At 43.7% G+C, this 21832-nt stretch overlaps 1 protein-coding gene and 1 long non-coding RNA gene across 5 annotated transcripts; one reads left to right on the top strand and one right to left on the bottom strand.

The window, feature by feature from the left end:
• Nucleotides 1-1449: 1449 nt before the first annotated feature.
• On the bottom strand, nt 1450-4099 carry HMGB2 (high mobility group box 2). Its single transcript, XM_008155238.3, has 5 exons — nt 3980-4099; nt 3230-3398; nt 2809-2954; nt 2552-2726; nt 1450-1990 (listed from the first exon to the last, which is right to left on the bottom strand). Exons 2-5 carry the CDS (start codon nt 3377-3379, stop codon nt 1835-1837), a joined length of 627 nt encoding a protein of 208 aa, XP_008153460.1. The 5' UTR covers nt 3380-3398; nt 3980-4099; the 3' UTR covers nt 1450-1834.
• A 42-nt stretch (nt 4100-4141) lies between these two features.
• LOC114227668 (uncharacterized) lies at nt 4142-21824 on the top strand. 4 transcript variants are annotated; one of them, XR_003613746.2, is made up of 4 exons: nt 4142-4268; nt 11187-11387; nt 12124-12222; nt 15828-17488. It is a non-coding gene; the product is annotated as an uncharacterized LOC114227668 (long non-coding RNA). The 4 variants fall into 4 exon arrangements; XR_003613742.2 differs by lacking the exons at nt 4142-4268; nt 15828-17488 and adding exons at nt 4355-4780; nt 15643-15666; XR_003613744.2 differs by lacking the exons at nt 4142-4268; nt 15828-17488 and adding exons at nt 4356-4780; nt 21740-21824.
• The last annotated feature ends 8 nt before the right edge of the window (nt 21825-21832 follow it).

Raw genomic sequence — 21832 nt, 5'->3', positions numbered from 1 at the left:
ATACAAAACATGACTCATCTGAAACCCTGAGCTTATTCTGGAGCAGCTCGTGATCAAGTCATTCTTAACTTGGAAACATATTTTATGTAGAAAACAGAATGAAAGCAGGCACAAAAGCTCCTCAAAAGGTAAAAAAAGGTAACAAGGAACCTGATAAGCCTGACTCATTGACCTAACTATAGACTTAGAAATCATTAGGGAAACAAGACTTTTCCTGTGGTTCAATTTTAAAAACTCCTAAACATTTCTTCTGTATTTTTTTTTAAATACTTTATAACATTCTCATTTAATCATGAAAACACTGTGAAGTAGGTATTAATCCCAAATTACAAATGGGGAGAAGCAAGCTGAGGTAAAGTTCATGCAGCTAATATTTGGTAGAACTGGGGAACTGGGATCCAGACCTAGGGATGTCTAAAATATACAGTATTAGCAATTTTTTAGTATTAAGTCACATGAGAGAAAATATTTTTTAAAATATAAAATCAGATTTCATTCTATCACCAAAAATCCATTTGAATATATAACCATTAGGATTACTATTGGGCAATTATAAAGGGGTTTAGTTCTACTTGAGTCCATTTGCTCTGGTCACTATACTAATGCCTCACTTCTAATTAAAACTTTACTTTATGAAATAATCCTTACCAAATAGATTCCACATATAGCATGACAACCAAGGCTCCCATGGTTGGATATGAATTTTGGCTATTTTAAAACTTGATAGGAAACCAAGATTGTCAGGTTTAATTATAAAATTAACATTATTTAGCCAACAGATGGTCAGCTTTCACTAATAGCCTGATAACTACTCAAAATACCTAAATTCAAATATAAACTGCTTCCTCAAATGAACATTTCTCAAAAATCTTCTTTCCCTTGTATAAATCCTAGTGAAATTTAGTCAAATTTGTTATAGATCACAATATTCATTATCAATTGCTTTCTTAAGTTACCCAGAATTCTAAAGCTTAAGACCACAACAATTTTCAAAAGATTTAACCCCGGTACTCTACCTTGAGTAGTTCATTACCAGAAAATGTAAAACTTTTTACTAATGATGTTTTAAAATTTGTTTATAGGTATAGATTCACTGTACTAGCTCCTCTGCTTCATATTATTAATGTTGCCTTTAAGATAAACTGTTAAAAAAAACTACAACCCTGAGTTGTGGACAAATTAGCTAATAAAAGAATAGAAATGTCAAAAAAACATTCATTTTGTAAACTGCATACAATTTTAAAGTTCTTTAAATTCCAGATCCGATATTTAAAGAACACTTTGTAGATGACTTGTGTGTATCTGACTTTCTTTTAACCAAACATTTCACTAACTCAGGTGTGTGTAAGAACGATGAGGCAGAAATGCAATGAAGTTGACAGGGTTCCAGACCCTAAATATTTTTAAAGTGAAAGCTAATTTAGCATATTAAGACAAAGACAATAGAAATAATATACATAATTTTATTACAAAAATTTTTTAAAAAAACAAAATGCAACAGTCTAGAAAACCCAAAATTTACTATTGATACTAATTCCTATGAGTTTGCTGTGCTACCATACACAAAAAATTAAAGAAACCATTAAATATTTAGAAACATTTAACATCAGAAGCCTTAAAATCTAATTGTATGTAGTAGCCTCTCAAAAAGCTACAACCTGCATTTTTTTTATAAAAGTATTTTCTCTACAAAGAATCTTATCAGCTATACAAAAATCTGTACAGTTTTTATACTGAAGCTAAATATTGAGCTGCACTTGAATTCACATTCTTAGCAAAACAATTGCCTGAGAGCACACACACATACTCCGCACACATCATTACAGGACAGCCTTTATTCTTCATCTTCATCCTCTTCTTCATCATCATCATCTTCTTCCTCCTCCTCCTCCTCATCTTCTGGTTCATTTTTCTTCTTTGAGCCAGTTGGCCTGCCAGGGCCCTTCTTTCCCACTTCACTTTTGCCCTTGGCACGGTATGCAGCAATATCCTGAAATATTGTCAAGAAAAGAAAATCAACATCCGGTGTCATTTCTCAACTGAAAACCACTACGTGTAAACAATCTTAAGATTATTGACCAATAACCCTGGCAACTGTCTAAAAAATTATTTTTGACAGCATTTGTTCCCTCTAGGCTTTAGGAAGCTTATGATGTAAAACTATGGGGAGGTATGAGATCAATGTCAATACTTTCACTACTAACATACATTTACCTCACTTAGCTCCCCCCCCCCCCCCCGCCCCTTCAACTTCACATTTTTGATGTATCTACATAAAGTACATTTGGCCCTCCACTTTTTCAAACTAAGAGGCCTATATAACCACAAATGAGTCTCTATGCAGGAACCTACCAGGGCCATAACACTGATTTCAGTCAAAAGAGAGATTTCTCAATTAGTTTGTTCTGCCTAAGTTGTACAAAGCACAGCTGACAGCTACTAATACATGATTATCTACACTTCCCAACTTTCTACCACTTACTATCTATCTACTTCTAACATACTTCAGAAAATATCTACCTAATTTTAACCCTGGCTTTAAAAAGTGTACCTTTTCATATTTCTCCTTTAGCTTAGCTGCTTTTTGTTCATATGGTTGCTTATCTTTGGCTGATTGTTCAGACCACATTTCACCCAATTTTTTTGCAGTATCCCCAATGGATAAACCAGGGTGTTCACTTTTGATCTTTGGGCGATGTTCAGAGCAAAACAGGAAGAAGGCAGATCTGAAAGGAAGTAACAGAGTTAATAAACTGAAAAACCAAGGGGCAATTTGAGCGATGTTAAAAAAACGAACAAAAAACTTACGGAGGCCTTTTAGGAGCATTGGGATCTTTTTTCTTCCCTTTCTTGTCACCTTTGGGGGGGACATAATTTTTCATCTCCCGGTCATAGCGAGCTTTGTCACTCTTTGCCATATCTTCGAACTTCGACTTTTCCTTTGCAGACATGGTCTGTGGGCATGACGAGGGCAGTTACAAACACAGCAAAACTAAGCTATACACATCCAAAAGCCCATCTAAACGGCCCCATTTCCCTTAGCTAACAGCCTTTTGCTTTAGTACTCTTAAGCAGACACCTAAAGTAATCTGCCTAAAACTCTAAACAGAATATTCGAGCCAGTCATCAGGAGAGAGAGCTGAAAGTTACAAGTCAACTGCCCTGCTTCATGTCCTGGCCCCCAAACACACCTGAAAACCCTTAGCTCGCGTCTGTATTCCCGACTCACCTTCCATCTCTCCGAACATTTCTTGGAGAATTCGGAAAAGTTGACGGACGAGTCGGGGTGCTTCTTCTTGTGCTCTTCCCGGCAGGTTTGCACGAAGAAGGCGTACGAGGACATCTTGCCCCGCGGCTTGTTGGGGTCTCCTTTACCCATGATGACAGACGGCGTCCACCTAGCCGGGCGAAAGCCAGGGGGTGGGCGCCGGCGGGGTTCGGCTTCCCGCCCAAATCCGCGCCCGCCCGCCCGCCCGCGTCCCGCCTCGCGAGAGCGGCCGCCCGAGCCCGACTGCCCCGCCGGCCCACCCGCCCTGGGGCCGCGGCGACACCGCTTCCGCGAACACGGTCCTCCGCGGCCCGGCCCCAGCCGTCCCAACCGAGTCTCCGCGCGACCGACCTACGTCGCTCCCGGAGGCCGGAGACGCCGACGACGACGACGCCCGCTCCGGGCCCGGGCGCAGGAAGGGAACGCAGCGGGCGCCCTCGAAACCCCTTTACTGACAGAAATGTCCTCCGACTCCCATATCGCGAGCCCCACTCCAAGTTGTCTCGCGGCCGACATTTTAAAAAACTCCCGGAACCGAGCGCGGACGAGCTTCCCGCCCGCCCAACACAGCCCCTGGCCCTCCGCGGCCCGCACCCGAGATTCCGCGCGCCTCGGAGAACCCCCAGAGCCACAGCGTCCAGGCCGGCGAGAAGGCTGAGGGGAGGGAACAGCGGGCCCCCACACCCCAGGGGCGCAGAGGGGGATTCTTGCCTGGTGGTAGGTTTTCCTCAGAGTCCCGCCGAGCGGCCGGGTCCGACCGAGACGCTCCCTCGCTGGGCTCCGGCGTGAACTGGTTTATCGCTAAGCCAATCCTCAGCCTCTTGTTTTGCAGAGTTCTCCGCGCCACCGCAACTTGACGAGCTGCGCCGCAGGCCACACCCCGCCTCTGTGATTGGGCCAGGTTATTATTCAAACTCGTGGAAGCCCCGCCCCTTCCCAGCGGAGGTCTCCTATTGGTCGGAATCTCGCCGGGCCCGTCCCCTCATCCCCAGCCTAGCAGGTTCGGTGGGTCGCCCAGGTCGTTAACTCCCAGACCCGTTAGAACCGGTCGGGGGAGGAATGTCCTGCTAGATCCTGATTGGCGGCGGGAAGAGGGTTTGAAAAATGGCGGGCCTGACGCTGACTGGCTAGGGCAGTAAACGGTGGGGGGAAGGGAGCGGTTGGCCCGAAAGGGAAAGCCCCGCCAGATTTAAAAATACCGAGTCGCGAGCCTGAGGGTCGTTGGCAAAGGCTGGCGGCCGCGACTCGCTTTGCGGTCGCTGAGGTAACTAGGCAGCCTGCCCTGCGCCTGCTCCGACCGCCTTCCCGGCCCAGAGCTCCTCGGCCCCGTCGGAAGGATAACTGGGGGGAGACTGAGGCGCTTGCCCTGCGGACCGCTTGCCCAGCTCCGCCCGCGGTCGCTGAGGTTGGAGTGCAACTCCAGGAAGACGAGAGCTGGCGGGGAACCTGGGCAAGGGCGCGGGAGGACTGCGGCGCCCGCCTCCCGAGGGGTGTTACAAACCGATCTGAAAAGTAAGGCGCTTTCCGCCGGCGGACTTTCCCTCGGAAGCTTCCTCCCTCCCTTCCCCCTTTGTCTCGGGTGTCAAATACCGAGAGACAAACCGGGGCGCCTAAGGACTCCGGAGGGGCGGAGGCGGGCGGCTCTCCCCGGGCCCCACCCCGCTCTCCGGGCCGGGATTCCCGGCGGCGGGCGCGGCGCGGCCAGGCGGTCCTGGTGACCTCCGCACCTTTGGCTGGCCCAGCTGTCACCCTGTTATTCCCTGTCTCTTCCCTCTAATGTGATAGTGTAGTGGTTTTTTTTTTTTTTTAAGTTTTTACTATAAAAGATCCATTTGAGAGTCCCATAAAAGCAACACGGATGATGCTCCCCACCCCACTTGCACATACTCCCCAAACGGCTGCATTTTACCGACCTCCTCCGAGCCCAGGTTCACCCCGTTAGTGCGAGCGCACCGAAACGACCTTAACTTGGCGCTTTCTAGTGTCACAGGTTTGACAGTAGGCTATTTCTGTAGTGTATTTCGTTTTGAAGGCAATTTTTTTTTTTCGTACTGGCCCATATGTTGCCCTGACAGTTGGTTTTGACAGATTTTGAATAGTCTTATTTTTCTCAGTAAGTTTGCTGGGATCTTTGGGGCCTGTGTGCTCCAGCTTCGTTGGTAACCAGTCATCATAATAGAAACTCGGAACCAGCAACTGCTAATCTAGATTTACTAAAGAAAAACTAGGTTCTTTAAAATGTATTTTCCCTGGAAACACATATTAGTTGCACAGTATGCATGTATTTAATGTTTCTGAATTTAAAAATAAATTTGAAAAATGTAATGCATTAGTGATCTGCTTATTGCTACTTAATGTAGTATGATTTGGTCAATTTGAATTTTTGTGTGTTTTTATAGCACAATTGGAACTGACCTTATTGGAGAATTAAGTTCATTGCAGATGTAATTAATTAAGATGAGGTCATACTGAATCTAATATAACTGGTGTCCTTATAAATAGGGGAAAATTTAGCACAGATACAGCCATAGAGGTAAGATTATGTGAAAAGACAATGAGAAGGTGGCCATCTACAAGCTAAAGAGAAAGGCCTGGGATAGATCCTTCCCTTACAACCTACAGGTGAAGACAACCCAGCCAATTTACATTCATTCTTGACTCCATCACAGCAGAGAACAGGAAAACATTTCTATATTTAATCTACTTTTACCGTTGATTCCAAGACTTCACTCTCATGCTGTACTTCCTGACCTAGAAATAACATTGAGATGCACAGTGAAGTGAAAAGTGAAGTAAGGTCTACGTGTGATATAGACGGTTGTTGGTTATAGAATAACCCTTTTTAAAAATAAAAATTATATACAGAATCTGGTAGAACAAACAACAAAATCTAATCCCAAATGCAGTTCTGAAAAGATGGATTAAATACACAAGAAGCCTAGTTCACTCTTATGAATTACCTGGCATACAAATGACTAGCAGAGTACTGAAATTCCTATAAAGAGGTAATACTAAAGGTGTTTCTCATTGCATTTCGAATCTTGTTATAGTTCTAAATGGGAAAATAAGATTGTATTTCTAAAACTCAACTTTAGAACCATTTCTTTTCAGGAACACATCAATTTCATATATTCTAAAATAATTTTTGAAGTTTATTTTTATTAAAATGCATCTTTCTAAAGATGATAAAGAGGGAAGTGATTGCTCTTCATTTTTAAAAAAAAGTATAAATCAAAATCTAGCAAGGGCTTGTGATTTTGAATAGTTTACTTAATATTTCTAGGCTTTTGATTGAGAAATTATAAAATGACATTTTGGGGAATCTAGTGCCATTCAACTTTTAAATTTATGATTCTATAATTCTGTGAATATGTAATCATAATGTGGGGAAATACATATTTTAACTTTTGTAATAATTAGGTGGTCAAGAGATTATAATTAAAATTTTAAAAGATAACTTGGGTTCTAGGAAATTCTTTGGTTATGAACACCAATTAGTTGTGAACCCCGCTACTTCACAACAGTATTTGATTACATAAAAGTTTATAGCTATCCAAATGTAATGAACTATATAGACCAAACTTTATATATACAATATTGCTCTGTTACCTTAGTCTTCTAATAAAATGATCTTACCAGAGTTTTCCCCTTCCTAAATGATACCAATATAGCACTTTATTTGCCAGACTTTGCCAGAGTTCAGCACCTCACAAATTATAACAACATAAGTATTTAGCAATAAAATAATTATGAATTAGGCTTGAAGCTATTTCCAAAGTAGGTCCCCTATCCTATAAGTGTAAGTAGCTATTCTGTAAACTAATTCATCCATAGCAGTGTCAATCTGGCAGGATTGTGTAGAAATAAATGATCTGGGTTTTGCTAGCTATTGAAATTCCTATCACTTATTCAGTCAGTTACCTTAAGAATTTGAACTTTTCATAATCCTAATTTATATAAACCCTGGGTCCATCACATCCACAATGACCAGTGGCTCGACCAACCAGAAGTCAGTCCTGCAGTCAGCACTGGGTTGCCGTGGCAGCCCAGCACTGACTGCTGAGGGGGCTGGGAATCAGGTCTGGAGAGAGGCCTGAAGAGAGAAGCAGGGTCTGATCCATAGCCTCTGTGGCAACTGTTGATCAGCACTTGCCTCTCTCTTTCTTTCCCGGCCTGGCCAGCAGCCACACCTCCATTTCTCTCCAGGCCTCCACCTCTGATCAGGCCCTGTTGATAGGCCCCAAGACGCTGACTGGCATAGAAACCAACCAATCAGAACCAAATCTGGGTAAAATGTGAGGAGCCAATGGCTGCCTAGGAGGCAGAGCTTTTGATGCTGACTGGCATAGAAACCGACCAATCAGAACCAAATTGGTCAGCAGAGGAGGGCAGTTGGGGGTGAGATCAGGCCGTCAGGGGAGGGCAGTTAGGGGTGATCAGGCAGGCAGAGGCAGTTAGGGGCGATCAGGCTGGAAGGGAAGGGCAGTTGGGAGCAAGATCAGGCCAGCAGGGAAGGGCAGTTGGAGGCCATCAGGCCAACAGGGGTGGGCAGTTGGGGGCGAGATCAGGCCAGCAGGGGAGGGCATTTGGGGACAATCGGGCCAGCAGGGGAGCAGTTTGGTGTTAATCAGACCAGCAGGGGAAAGGTTAGGGGGTCATCATGCTGGCAGGCAGAAGCGGTTGAGGGCAATCAGGCAGGCAGGCAGGCAGGCAAGCAGTTAGGAGCCAGCAGTCCCGTATTGTGAGAGGGATGTCCGACTGCCTGTTTAGGCCCAATCCCAACAAGCAGTCGGACATTTCTCGAGGGGTTCCAGATTGGAGAGGGTACAGGCTGGGCTGAGGGACACCCCCCCCCCCCAGCAGTGTACGAATTTCGTGCACTGCGCTTCTAGTCTGATAATAAAACCAGATAGCAAAATCCTGAGTGAAAGAGAATATTATATATATACTAGAAGCCCAGTGCACGAAATTCATGCACGGGGAGAGGGAGAGTGTGTCCCTCAGCCCAGCCTGTACCCTCTCCAATCTGGGACCACTCGAGGGATGTCCAACTGCCCATTTAGGCCCGATCCCACCTCAGACATCCATCTCACAATCCAGGACTCCTGGCTCCCAACCACTCGCTTGCCTGCCTGCCTGATTGCCCCTAACCGCTTCTGCCTGCCAACCTGATCACCCCCTAACCACTCCCCTGCCAGCCTGCCTAACTGCCCTCCCCTGCCGACCTGGTCACCCCTAATTGCCCTCCCCTGTCAGCCTGGTCGCCCCTAACTGTCCTCCCCTGCAGGCCCGATAACCCCTAACTGCCCTTCCCTTGCCAGCCTGGTCACCCCTAACTGCCCTCCTCTGCCAGCCCAGTCACCCCTAACTGCCCTCCCCTGCAGGCCTGGTCGCCCCTAACTGCCCTCCCCTGCAGGCCTGGTCCCTCCCAACTGCCCTCCCCTGCTGACCTGATCACCCACAGCTGCCTTCCCCTGCCAGCCATCTTGTCGTGGCCATCTTTTGTCCACATGGGGGCAGCCATCTTGTGTGTTGGAGTGATGGCCAATTTGCATATTACTCTTTTATTAGATACGATTTGATAACCCCACCACCACCACCACAGAGTAGTAAATAAATTCTCAATAATTATTAACTCATATAGTTAGCCAAAATGCAGTATACTCTACCTAAGATTAGTTGCATATAAATATTGTTCTCTCAAGTTGCATAGTTAATATAAAAAACTGAAACCATAACTCTGCCCATATAATAGCTTCTCAAAGATGAATCTTAATATTTTCAAGTTGTTTCAAAGACAGTGAGAAGAGTAGGATAAGCACACTGAAGAATTATCAAACAGGCACATCCACTTAGGGGGAGATCCCTGGTCTTGAGGGCTAACTGCATATTCACTTTAGAGTTTCAACTTCTTAGTGATATAGTTAAAAAAAATGTATTTTTGAATAAATGAAATGAAAATCCCAGGATAAGAAAAAGTAAAAAACCTCTCATCCCACTGGTAGCATTTTCAATGAAAAAAAAAAAAATGGTAAGCAATGTTATTCTGTTTTTCTTCAAAAAACGTTAACTGCCTGGCCAGCGTGGTTCAGTGGTTGAGCATCGACCTAGGAATCAGGAGGTCACGGTTTGATTCCCAGTCAGGGCACATGCCTGGGTTGTGGGCTCGATCCCCAGTGTGGGGCGTGCAGGAGGCAGCCGATCAATGATTGTCATCATTGATGTTTCTATCTCTCTCTCCCTTCATCTCTGAAATCAATAAAAGTATATTTAAAAAAACACACAAAAAGTTACCTAGGTTTTGTGAATCATTATGAACTAAATGTCAACCAAAAAAGTTATTTACTTTCTGAAAGCCTCCCTGCCACAATTGGGGCAGGGCGGGGGTGGGGAGGTGGACCGATTGCAAAATTCATGTTTTAAAATACATTGGAGTTATTCTGAAGCAATCAGAAAATAATCCAAACTAAAATTCCAGACAGGGAAGAGCGCTTCATAGGTATGTTGATGATCTGGGGGGACAATTTGTACATTTTAGGTACAAGAATCAATCTGACTAGGCCCAAGTATAAGGACTTTTATAAAGGGGAAGAATCTACTAAGTTTTTAGCAATTATGTGGTGTTAACACAATCAGTTGGAAACTAGAGGACACATAAATGAATATAATGATCTACTTTCCACACAGATAGGCTGAATTCTCAGGTGGTATGAGAGGCTAGAGAATTGTGTCAGAAGCCTCTAAAAGACAAAGTGAAATCTAGGATTTCGTCGAACTTTGTAGACAAAAGTCTGGCTGGAGTGAGAAGGCCTCCAAAAGCACATCACTGGTCTCTTTCTGAAAACATTTGCTGTATTTTGAAGCTGTGTAGATAGGAATGTGGAGAGACAAGCTTCAAACCCCCAAAGGGCAGAATGAATTTTCTCAGGGCTAAGGTGACAGAGACTGCCAAGACCCCAATCAAATCCGGTGTGACAGCCCTAGCTGGTTTGGCTCAATGGATAGAGCATCAGCTTGTGGATTGAAGGGTCCCAGGTTCAATTCCAGTCAAGGACACATGCCTGGGTTGCGGGTTTGAACCCTAATAGGGGGTGTGCAGGAGGCAGCCGACCAATGATTCTCATCATTGATGTTTCTCTCTCTTGCTCTCACTCTCGCTCTCTCTCTCCTTTCCTCTCTGAAATAAATAAATAATGTTAAAAAAAAAAAAAAAAGCCAGTGTGACACAGGCAGAAGGCCTGGGGTAGGGCAGGGGCTGGTAGAGTGGGGAAGCAGGGAGGCTGGGTGGAAGGGGGGTGGAGGGTAGAATGGGGGACATCTGTAACACTATCAATAATTTTAAAAAATTGAAAGTAAAAACAAAAAACCCATGTGACAATGTCTGAGGAATAGGAATAAGCCAGAGGTGAACTGGATCTTACTAAAACTTTATAACCCAGCCTGGATACATACAGCTCAATCTCTCACTGTTTTTAGATAATCATACCCTTATCCTTCTACCTACTAGAGGGGTTGATTCTGCCTAACAAAGGCAAGATCAAATCTGCTCTAGTAGAAAAGATTATCTGGAGTGTGTCATAATAAAAAATTTGAAAACTGCCGAAACCGGTTTGGCTCAGTGGATAGAGCGTCGGTCTGTGGACTGAAAGGTCACAGGTTCGATTCCGGTCAGGGGCATGTACCTTGGTTGCAGGCACATCCCCAGTAAGGGGTGTGCAGGAGGCAGCTGATCGATGTCTCTCTCTCATCGATGTTTCTGACTCTCTATCCCTCTCCCTTCCTCTCTGTAAAAATCAATAAAATATATTTTTAAAAAAAAATTTGAAAACTAAACACAGAAAATCTTAGGAATCAAAAGGAAAAAAGACCTAGTAAACTTTAAAAGCAACACTAAGTCTGAATTCTAATTGTTCAACAGAACTAGGAAATCCAGAAGACCATAGAATGACATCTTTAAATTACTGAAGAAAAGAAATGCTAACCTCAAGGTCTATATCCAGGGGAAAAACTCTCAAGAATTAAGGCAAAATACAGATGTTTTCAGAAAAACAAAAGCTGAGAGAAGTTATTGCTTAAGGAAAATGGTCCTAAATCCTAAGAAAGAAAAAAAGAATACAGGGTAAGTATGTACAATTTAAGAGTATTATTTGTTTAAAACAGCAATAATAATAATGTCCTGTGGGTTTTTATAATGTGAAAATGGAATATATAACAATAGTACAAAAGATAACAGGGATAAGTGGAGTTAAGTTGTTATAAGTGTCTTTCATTGTTCTGAAAGTGATAAAAGTAATAATCTGTATTAAGTTGTAATATGCCTAGCATAATATACTTTGCGGTGTGCAAAAATTTATATTTAGATATGTGCAAAAATTTATCCTCCTATTCATATTTATATTTAGATATGTGCATGTGCAAAAATTTATCCTCCTATTCATAGGATACAAGTCTCAAATTAGTCTATGCTAAAAAAACCAATGATTAATGGCTACTAAGCATATGAAAATTCATGCAACATCACTAATCATTAGGGAAATGCTAATTAAAAAACCCTAATAAGCAATAAGATACCACTTGGTGCCCACTAGGATGGCCATAATCAAAAAGAAAAAAGCAAGTATTGTTGAAGATGTGGTAAAATTGGAACACATACATCTCTAGTGGTAAGGTAAAATGATAGTTACTATAGAAAACAGTTTGGTAGTTTCTCAAAATTTAAATATACATTTACCCACTAGGAGATTCCACTCCTAGGCATCTACCCAAGAGAAATGAAAACCTAAGTTCACACACACACTCTTAAAAATGTGTATGCTGGTTGTTTTTTTAAGACTATGACATTTTTTCACTTGCAGAGCACTGCATTCAAAATAGTCAAGAACAATTTAGCCCTTAACAATGAAAGCCGAAGAATACAATATGATTCCGAAAATAAAGGAATCATTTGAGAGGAAGTGAGTATAACTTACCTATTTTTAAAAAGTTGAGTCATCTTTTTGTTATGCTTCATGCTATAAGCTTCTGCATTGTACTCATAGATCCACCAGTTCCTGTCTTCAATAATTGCTTTGTAACGATATTGTTGAGATCAGGCTCAAACTCAAGCCTATGACCTGAGAACTCTAATGGCACATATTTAAAGTCTTTGTATCACCATTTCCCTCTTTTGGGCCATTCTCCAGAAGCTCTTCGTATAGAGCAAGTAACTCACTTGAGGAGTGTGACCGGCAGCCAAACTGCATGTTTCCTCAGATAGCCACATATGTACTCTGCTCAGAATGCAGCAAGTACTAGTATATCTTCTCTGATTTTCCTGAACTGGGCTGTGTTTGCCACTTCTCTCCTCATCCTGTAAAACTGTTGCTGACAGCCAGCAGCTAAGTCAATTTCAGGGAAGAAGAAGCATTTTGATACAGAAAACAATTCCAGGCACATTTGAGGATTATTCTTAGCAAGATCATGAAGAATAGGCGGAAGGAATAATGGCAAGTGATGGGGCTGTGACAGAGTGGAAATTACTAGTTAACTGCTGGTTATGATAGAGCATAACCAACCCTTGTGAATGAGGCCAAAGAGACTTGACTGCCTGGAAATAGTTGTCATGACCCTCTCTTGGCCATTTCATTTATCCTGTTAACAAATATAGTTACCTTATCTAACATTGAGACTTCCTACTTCTGCAATGCATCTTCTATGAGGGCTGCGAGGTAAAGCTGCACATGTGCTCTGTAAGTATCAGCAACTGCAAGCAAATGTGCTCCCTGTCTATAGCTAAGATTAATGACTGATAAAACTTCAATATGAAATTCCCAAGCCTTTCACATTGGTACTCAGTCTCTGAGAAGGAAACTGCAAGGATTACTTGCAAATATTTTTCTAATATCCTCAGAAACTCTGTGTTATTGAGGATAACTGGGATGTTAGGTCGGATGAAGAGTTCTAAGCAGTGGATACAGCTGATCATACAAGTGAGGCAGCAACAGAGAGATCATTTCTCCAAGTCTTGGGAACATGGAATCTAATAAAGGAAATTATAAGATCTGGTCCATTCTGCAAGCAGTCAATTCAGTCAGATTTCACTTGCAAGTGGGCCCGGGCCGACTGCTTCAAGTGAGTAAATTTCTACTTCGATCTTAGCAGGGAATGTGTGCTGGCTATCTTCTGGTGTAAGTGATATACTTCCTTGTTGGTGATAGTTTTTCGGAACTACCAGTTTAGCGCGAAGATCAGAACATGTTTGCTCACTCCACTTGCAAAAGCGGGTTACTTCTTGGGCTGAGGAAGGCTCTATGTCTATGGTTAAAGAGGAGGGAAGGAAGGACATGCAGAACAATGTTGTTGTGCTTGCTTGTGCTATCTTTATGTACTGGCATGAATTCCTGAATTGAACATTGGGGACTAAAGAAAAGTGTCCTGGCACTAATGATTTGGCCGGGCCTACCAGAGAATAGGCCTTAGGTAACATGATGTCACTATGCTGATTTTCTATCTAGCCAATGACAGTTTAAAATTTGGTAATGACTGAAAATTGCAAATTCTGGTATAAACACTCATGACATATTTATACTTTATTCCCTAAATTTTGTCACAATGCTTAGTAGTTTGTATTCAAAAATATGTTCACAAACAATATGAGATTTTCAGATGTACTTTAAAAACTATCTATCTATATTTAAAACCTAGAATTCTATTAGACTAAAAAATACACTTATGCATAATTGAAGATTGGACTAATTAATAAAGACAGAGAAGTATTTACATCTTGGAGGACAAGCTAAAAGGTTAAAGGACAGTAAGTTTACTTTGTTAAACTTCAACAGAAATTCTAGGAATTTCTGAAACAAATTCTCTGGACAATGACAGCAGAATTCTGTCTATTCAGTAATCTCTAAGCCTATCGCATTCCTACTTTGGGTGATTGTGGGTTTTTTTTGGGTGGGGAGAGCCTTGTCTTCAGGATCTCGGTAATGGAGTAAATGTAGCCCTAGAATCTAAGTCTGCTCTCCCTGCTGAGTATGAGATCAAAAACAAGTATATTTTCAATATCTCAAAACTGAAGTCAATGAAATAACTCCATACAAGTGTAAGATACTCTTAGTGTATACGCAATTTAACCAAAAGAATCTATTTCTCAAGGTTTTCTCCTACATGAGGTCCCTCTAGTAAGTTATATTAGAACCTGAAGATGAATCTAGAACCACTATGAAGGTTCTAGATTCATCTTCAGGTTCTAATATAACTTACTAGAGGCCCGGTGCACAGATTTTGTGCACCAGTGGGGTCCCTCATCCTGACCTGCAGTGATCGGGCTGAAACTGGCTCTCCGACATTGCCTGAGGGGTCCCGGATTGTGAGAGGGTACAGGCCAGGCCGAGGGACCCCACCGGTGCACGATCGGGGCCAGGCAGAGACTGTGGAGGGTTCCAGGGTGTGTCTGGCCTGTCTTGCACAGTCCTGATCGGCCAGAACCCAACAGCAAGCTAACCTACCAGTCGGAGCGTCTGCCCCCTGGTGGTCAGTGCCCATCATAGGGACTGGTCGAACAGTCGAACAGTCGGACACTTAGCATATTAGGCTTTTATTATATAGGATTGTCTTCTACTTCCAGTGTTGCTTCTCACCCTGCATACCCCTCTCACCACTGCAGCATCCTATAATACAATATTCATAAAAACATTTAATTCTACTAATCTCCAAAATGTCTATTTTGTCTAAAGCAAGTGAGAGAAAGACACTGAAAAACATACATGCTGTTTTATGACAGAAGAGCTGAGCAAAGGATAAGACATGCATGATAGGTAGGGAAGTGATAGTGATAAGCAAGGGAAGATTATGGGGCAGGCTGTACAAAGGGATGGTATATGGAGCAAGACCTTAGATTTTAAAAATTATATTGCTAATGCCATTTGCATTAACAATAGAGTCTGAAAAAATACCATTTAACAAACATAGTGTCTGCTTTGTGCCAGGCACTGTTCTAAGTGCTCTAAAAATATTAGCCCATTTAATCCTCCTAATAATGCTAATGAGATAGACATACTATTTCATATTATAGAGGAAGTCACAGAAGCAAAGAGAATAAATTACTTGCCCATGGTCACATTATCAGTCAGTATCCAGTCAGGAAAAGAAAAACCACTTTGGTTATTTCAGAGGGAATATTACTTCTATTATTGAGGGAATCCTTACAGAAGGGCTGGAGGAACAAGAAGGGGTGGGGGAGGTATTGTTATCCAGAGGTAACTACCAGAAGAGCTACTATTCTAGCACTGGGGGAACAAAAGAGAAAGTAGTGTTATCCAAAATGCTGTCCTTCTGAGCTTTTGGAACATAACTGCTGCAGGATTAGAACTATCTCTGCGGCTGCTTTGCAGGAAGCCAGCTGACTTCAGCAGGCCCCCCACTCCGAGAGCCAGAGTAGAGAAGCACAGTGCTGCTGAGGCTTCTGGAGCCTGAAGAAGAAAAACGCCTTCTATCCTCCTCTTGCCTTTTAATCTCCCATTAGCAGAACTGAACGTGACACCAACTGGCAAGTGAATCTGGGAAATGTCTCTTTTAGGATTCCAGTACCCTTGCAACACAGAGGAGAGAGCAGAAGGAGAAAAGAGCTGAGAGACAACAAATAACAAGCACAGTTTAACAACTGGCACGTGGCAGAGTTAATTCTCAAGCATCTGGCTCCTGAGTCCATGTTCTTAACTACTACAGATGATGCTGTGACACTATGATATACTGTAACAAGAGTATTTCATACATTTAAAAGTTAATGTCTTATCATAAATGTGGGTTAGCAGCAAAAAAGTTGTAGGAATTGTATTAATTGAATAGTCCACAAATAATCAGCAAGTTCCTACTTTGTGCCAGGCACTGTTCTACTAGAAATACAATAATGGGGAAATTTTTTTAAAAAGAGAGGAGAGGTCTCTTTTCTCCCTTTTTCAGGTTGAACAAAATTGCCTGGGAAGAATTCAGATTGGCTTGGCTTGAATCATGTGCCCACCCATTGAACTGACACATAGCTGAGGGGTGGGTATGTGGAAATAACCTAGTGGAAATGCCCACTATAACCCTGAGACAAGGATTTGAGTGCAGGTAGTTTATCTGGAGGATTCAGGAAACACCTGTAGGAGGTGGGGACGTGAGACAAAGAAGGGAAGGCAGTAAATAAAGGGTGCTTTACTAAGCCAGCTGCCACTAGTAACGACGAGTGTAATCCCACTGGAAAATTCAGGGAAATAGTATGAAATACATGCCTCAAAGTTATCCCATGTGAGGGGCAAAATGGTTTCTGTATAATATTGCATAAGGAATGCTGAGATGGGAGGTTGATAATTCTCAAGCACTTCCAAATTGCCCTAATTACACTGGGTAGGACTTTCTTCCACCTTTGGAATGCAAAGGGACACAGATTCCTGCAGCTGAACTCTGCCCTAGAACATTAAAGTGGTAAAAAGCCAGAGAGGTATAGGAAGGGATTTAGAGGAACTACTATTTACCAGATAAAAATTTATTCTCTAAAGAGTTATGATTTCCAAATATTTCGTGCCTGTGAAAGAGTTTTATAAAGTAGAAAGTATAATACAGAGTTATGTAGAAGTTTCTTAAAGGCAGGGAGTATCATGTTTTATATCTCTCATAGGACCTAGTACAATGATATACTAATGTCATTGGCACAAATATTTACTGAGTGAATTTGTCAATTTAATTAACACCTAAACATGTTTTCTAAGTTTAAAAAGGTAGAATTATTTTTAAACGTTCATTAAAATCCATAACTCATTTCTGCTAACTTCTGAAAGATTTTTTTTTTATCTGTTTCAGGAATTTTAAGTAGCATGGTCTTGTTCTATTCCTTCTATCCTATTTCTTAAATCTAGACCATTGCAGTATTCCACTGTGTAAATGTAACAGAGAAGGAACTCTTACCCTTTGCAATAGCAGGGATGGATCTGGAGATTATGATGCTAAGCAAAATACCAGTAAACCAGTCAGAGAAAGACAAATACCATATGATCTCACTTACATGTGGAATCTAATTAACAAAATAAACTGATGAAAAAAATAGGACCAGAGGCATATCTCAGAGGGGAGGACGGGAAGGGTGACTAGAAGAGAATAGCCAAAGAACATAGTATATGCATAGCCCATGGACACAGAAAACAATGGGGTGAAGGTGGGTGGCTGGCTGGGGGGAGGGGAGCAATGGGAGGAGGAAATGGACATCTGTAATAGCATCAACAATAAAAAAATATAGACCATTGGACCATTGTAGACAATTGTTAATTGCTTGTCCAATAATCATTCTCTCCTTCCTTCTTACTGTAAAAAATACCTTGATTAGAAGTTATTGATAGATTATTGCTGGTTCAAACCAATCCTGAGTAGCATGAGGGAAAAGCAAGAAAATCATAGATGCCATCCTTGACATTATTGAACTACAGAAGCAATATAAGGAACCATCTTGCCTCAGCCTTCTTATTGTCAGAAAAATAAACTAATAATACTGTTAAATAGGTATTCTGTTCTATGCAGTCAGTGATTCATAACTTTTTTAAAATATATTTTATTGATTTTTTACAGAGAGGAAGGGAAAGAGATAGAGAGCTAGAAACATCGATCAGCTGCCTCCTGCACACCCCTCACCTGGGATGTGCCCACAACCAAGGTACATGCTCTTGACTGGAATCAAACCCGGGACCCTTCAGTCCGCAGGCCGACGCTCTATCCACTGAGCCAAACCGGTCATAACTTTTTAAATAGCATTTTCCTCCTTTTGGGTAGCAATGCCAAGACAAAGTCATTTTATTTTTGGAGTAAATTATTTAAGACTAGAGGCCCGGTGCATGAAATTCGTGCACGGCGGGGAAGGGGGGTAGCAGGGGGGTGTTGTCCCTCAGCCCAGCCTGCAGTCTCTCCAATCTGGGACCCCTCAAGGGACCTTCATTTTTTCCTTCAAGAGTATGGTGGAAAAACCCTAGATTACCTTCTTGGATTCTTATAACCCAAATTACCAAGAACACTGCAATTGGTGGCCTACAGGGAGCTTAGCCAATGAGTTGTCAGAAAAGGTATTTACTCTCAAACTGGTTTGGCTCAGTGGATAGACCGTGGGCCTGCAGACTGAAGGGTCCCAGGTTTGATTCCTGTTAAGGGCATGTACCTTGGTTGGAGGCATATCCCCAGTGGGGAGTGTGCAGGAGGCAGCTAATGGATGTTTCTCTCTCATTGATATTTCTGACTGTCTATCCCTCTCCCCTCTTCTCTGTAAAAAAAAAAATCAATAAAATTTTTTTTTAAAAAGGTGTATCCTCTGCAGCTCATGCAGCCCCTGGGTTGTGTCCACTGGGCTAGGGGCGTGTCCCTGCCACCCGGTGGTGGCTGCCGGGGTCTCCGCACACCCCAGAGGCCAGCAGCCATCCCCCTGTGGAGGGCACTGGGCTGGGGGCATGGACACAATCTGCCACTTGGTGCTGGAGCTTGGAAAGCCTCTGAGGCGGAGTAGGAACATCCCTGTCCCCAAACGCCCCAAGGCCAGCAGCCAGCCCCACCATGGGCCCCAGGCTCGAGGCTTGCAGGGACCCTGGGCAGCAAGCAGCGGTGGCCGCCAGGGTCTCGGCAAACCCAGGAGGCCAGCAGCAGCCCCTGGTCCTGGGCACCTGGCTGGGGGCGTGGCCCCAAACCGCCGCTTTGTGCAGGAGCCTTTGTAAGTGGCTTGGGGAGGCCAGCAGCCAACCTTGACCATGGGCCTCAGGCTCGGGGCTTGCAGGGACCCTGGGCAGCACACAGCAGTGGCCGCCAGGGTCTCGGCACACCCTGGAGGCCAGCGGCAGCCCCCGGTCCTGGACGCCTGGCTGGGGGCATGGCCCCAAACCGCTTGCAAAGGCTCCTGCACAAAGCAGCGGTTTGGGGCCACGCCCCCAGCCAGGCGCTCAGGCTGGGGGCTTGCAGGGATCCCTGGCAGCACCCAGCAGTGGCCGCCAGGGTCTCGGCACACCCCGGAGGCCAGCGGCAGCCCCCAGTCCTGGGCGCCTGGCTGGGGGCGTGGCCCCAAACCGCCACTTTGTGCAGGAGCCTTTGCAAGCCGCTGGGGCGGGGCGGAACATCCCCGCGTCGCTATACCCGGGGATGTTCCGCCCGACAGGTTACTTGGCGCCTACACCCATAGGCTCTGAGTGGCCAGGGGGCGTTCTGGGACCCCTGCCGCTCAGGACCTAAGCACGGGCCTACAGGCTAGGAGCGGCCTGGGTCCGGAGGATGTTTCCTGGACCCAGGCCGCTCAGCACCTGCATATGCAAATTAACTACCATCTTGTTCGCTCTGATTGGCTGTGGGCATAGCAGAGGTGCGGTCAATTTGCATGTTTCTCTATTATAAGGTAGGATAGTAACTCACCAGAAAAAAAAAACAAACAGTAAGCGTTGCCTAGCTGGTGTGGCTCAGTGGATTGAGCGTTGTCCCATGGACCAAGAGGTCCCGGGTTCCATTCTGGATCAGGGCACATGCCCAGGTTGTGGGCTCAATCCCAGTAGGGGGCACGCAGGAGGCAGCCAATAGATGTGTCTCTTGTCATCGATGTTTCTCTCTCTCTCCCTCTTTTCCTCTCTATCTAAAAATCAATAAAAACATATATTTTTTTAAAAAGTGTTTGGCCACACTAGTTTTAATTCTGAATTTCCCTCTGGCGAAGGAAAGATCACAGTGTTCCTCACAGCTCTCTACCTGTGCTTTCCCCTTCAATATTCACTTTGATATTTTAAAACATCTAAAGAAGCTTAGTAGGGCTCTATCACTGAAAAAGTAGTAGTGAGATGATGACCTTTCAGATACAAGTTATTTGAATCTCTCTACTATCCTTTGGCCTCCCTTCTGAGAGATGACCACAACCCTGAAGTTGGAGTGTATCCATCCTGTCCATATGTTCTCATATTTACCATTTAAGAAAATCTATATATTGCCCTAACCGGTTTGGCTCAGTGGATAGAGCATCAGCCTGCAGACTGAAGTTCCCAGGTTCGATTCCGGTCAAGGGCATGTACCCTGGTTGCTGGCACATCCCCAGAGGGGGATGTGCAGGAGGCAGCTGATCCATGTTTCTATATTTCTCTGTCATTGATGTTTCTAACTCTCTATCCCTCTTCCCTTCCTCTCTGTAAAAAATCAATAAAATAATATTAAAAAAAAAGAAAAGAAAATCTATATATAAAATCCTAATATGCAAATAGACTGAATGGCGGAACAACCAAACAACTGATTGCTATAACGTGCGCTAACCACCAGGCGGTGCATGCGGAACATGGCGGGCGTCGGCAGCAGGCAACAGAGCATGGAACATGGTGGGCATCAGCCACGGCAGGATGGTGGAACAGATGAATGGGGGCGCCAGACCAAGGCGGGGCACTGGTCACTGTCATCACGTTGAGCCTCTGGTAGTTACTGAAATTCTTTGCTCCCATGGGCTGTAGTCCCACCCGGCGCTCACACCTGCTGCCGGTACGCTGCCGGTGCTGGCCCCACTCGCACCTGCAGCCAGCGCCAGAGCCGCTGCTTGTACCTGCTGCCGGTGCCAGTGCTGATTGCTTGGTGCTATCAGCGGGTGCAAGCGGCGGCTGCCAGCCCCAATCGCCCCTGAGGGCTTCTCCATCTTCCCCTGCTCCTGAGGGGCGATCGGGGTAGCAGCCCCCGCTCACACCTGCTGCTGGCACCAGCCCCAGTGGCTCCATGCCAGAGCAGCTGCAGTGGCGGGAGCGGGGGCTGCCAGCAGACAGGGGACAGGGCCAGGTGGGGCTGCGGAGGATGGGCTGAGACCCGCCCCTGTGCCCACCACAGCCTCACGGTTCCTTTCAAGGTGCACAAATTCGTGCACTGGGCCCCTAGTATATCCATAAACAAGGTAGTATTATTCTGTGTTTTAACACTTTAAGCCAGCCTTATCTAATGCAAATATGTCAGCCATGTGTGTAGCTTTATGTGTTCTAGTAGCCCCATTAAAAACAGGTAAAATTTACTTTGATATTTTATTTAAACCAATGTATCAAAAATACGACCATTTCAACATGTAATCAACATAAAAATTGTTAATAAGCTATTCAATATTCCTTGTTTTAAATTTCTGTTACTGTCTTTGAAATCCCACTAGTAGTTGATACTTACAGCATATTTTAATTCCAATGCTGAATTTAGATTTCATAAAGTTGAAAAAATAGACTCATACATTCTGGTTGTTCCACACATACTTAAAAGTTTTCAGTAACTGAAATCAGTTTTTAAAATTTAAAATAAACATTAAATTAACAGTTCAATTTTTCAGTTGCAATAACCATATTTCAAGTGTTCAATAGCCACAATATGCCTAGTGGACACCCAGTGCAGATTGAAAAGATAACACAAGGCACTTACCATTTCGCATCTTTCTTTTGACTGTTCAATTTATGTAATATTTTAATTCTTTTGTTTTCCTTTGCCATATCGTAGAACGGAAGCACACAGAATGGATGGCTTTGAATTTCAGGACAGAAGACATTTACATTTTAAAAAAATCACTAAATTTACTCAGGAAGTCTAAGT

Source organism: Eptesicus fuscus, chromosome 6, assembly GCF_027574615.1.
Source record: "Eptesicus fuscus isolate TK198812 chromosome 6, DD_ASM_mEF_20220401, whole genome shotgun sequence".
In the NCBI taxonomy this organism is placed as follows: domain Eukaryota; kingdom Metazoa; phylum Chordata; class Mammalia; order Chiroptera; family Vespertilionidae; genus Eptesicus; species Eptesicus fuscus.
Note: the sequence above shows the minus strand (reverse complement) of the source record. Positions and strands in the feature narration are given on the sequence as shown.

Excerpts from the sequence above, each read along its gene's own strand:
- HMGB2 (XM_008155238.3), bottom strand. The coding sequence starts at position 3,379 with ATGGGTAAAGGAGACCCCAACAAGCCGCGGGGCAAGATGTCCTCGTAC. Across the intron at positions 2,727-2,808 it reads AATGCTCCTAAAAGGCCTCC|ATCTGCCTTCTTCCTGTTTT; the intron begins GTAAGTTTTTTG and ends ACTTCCTTTCAG. Across the intron at positions 1,991-2,551 it reads TAAAGGAGAAATATGAAAAG|GATATTGCTGCATACCGTGC; the intron begins GTACACTTTTTA and ends ACAATATTTCAG.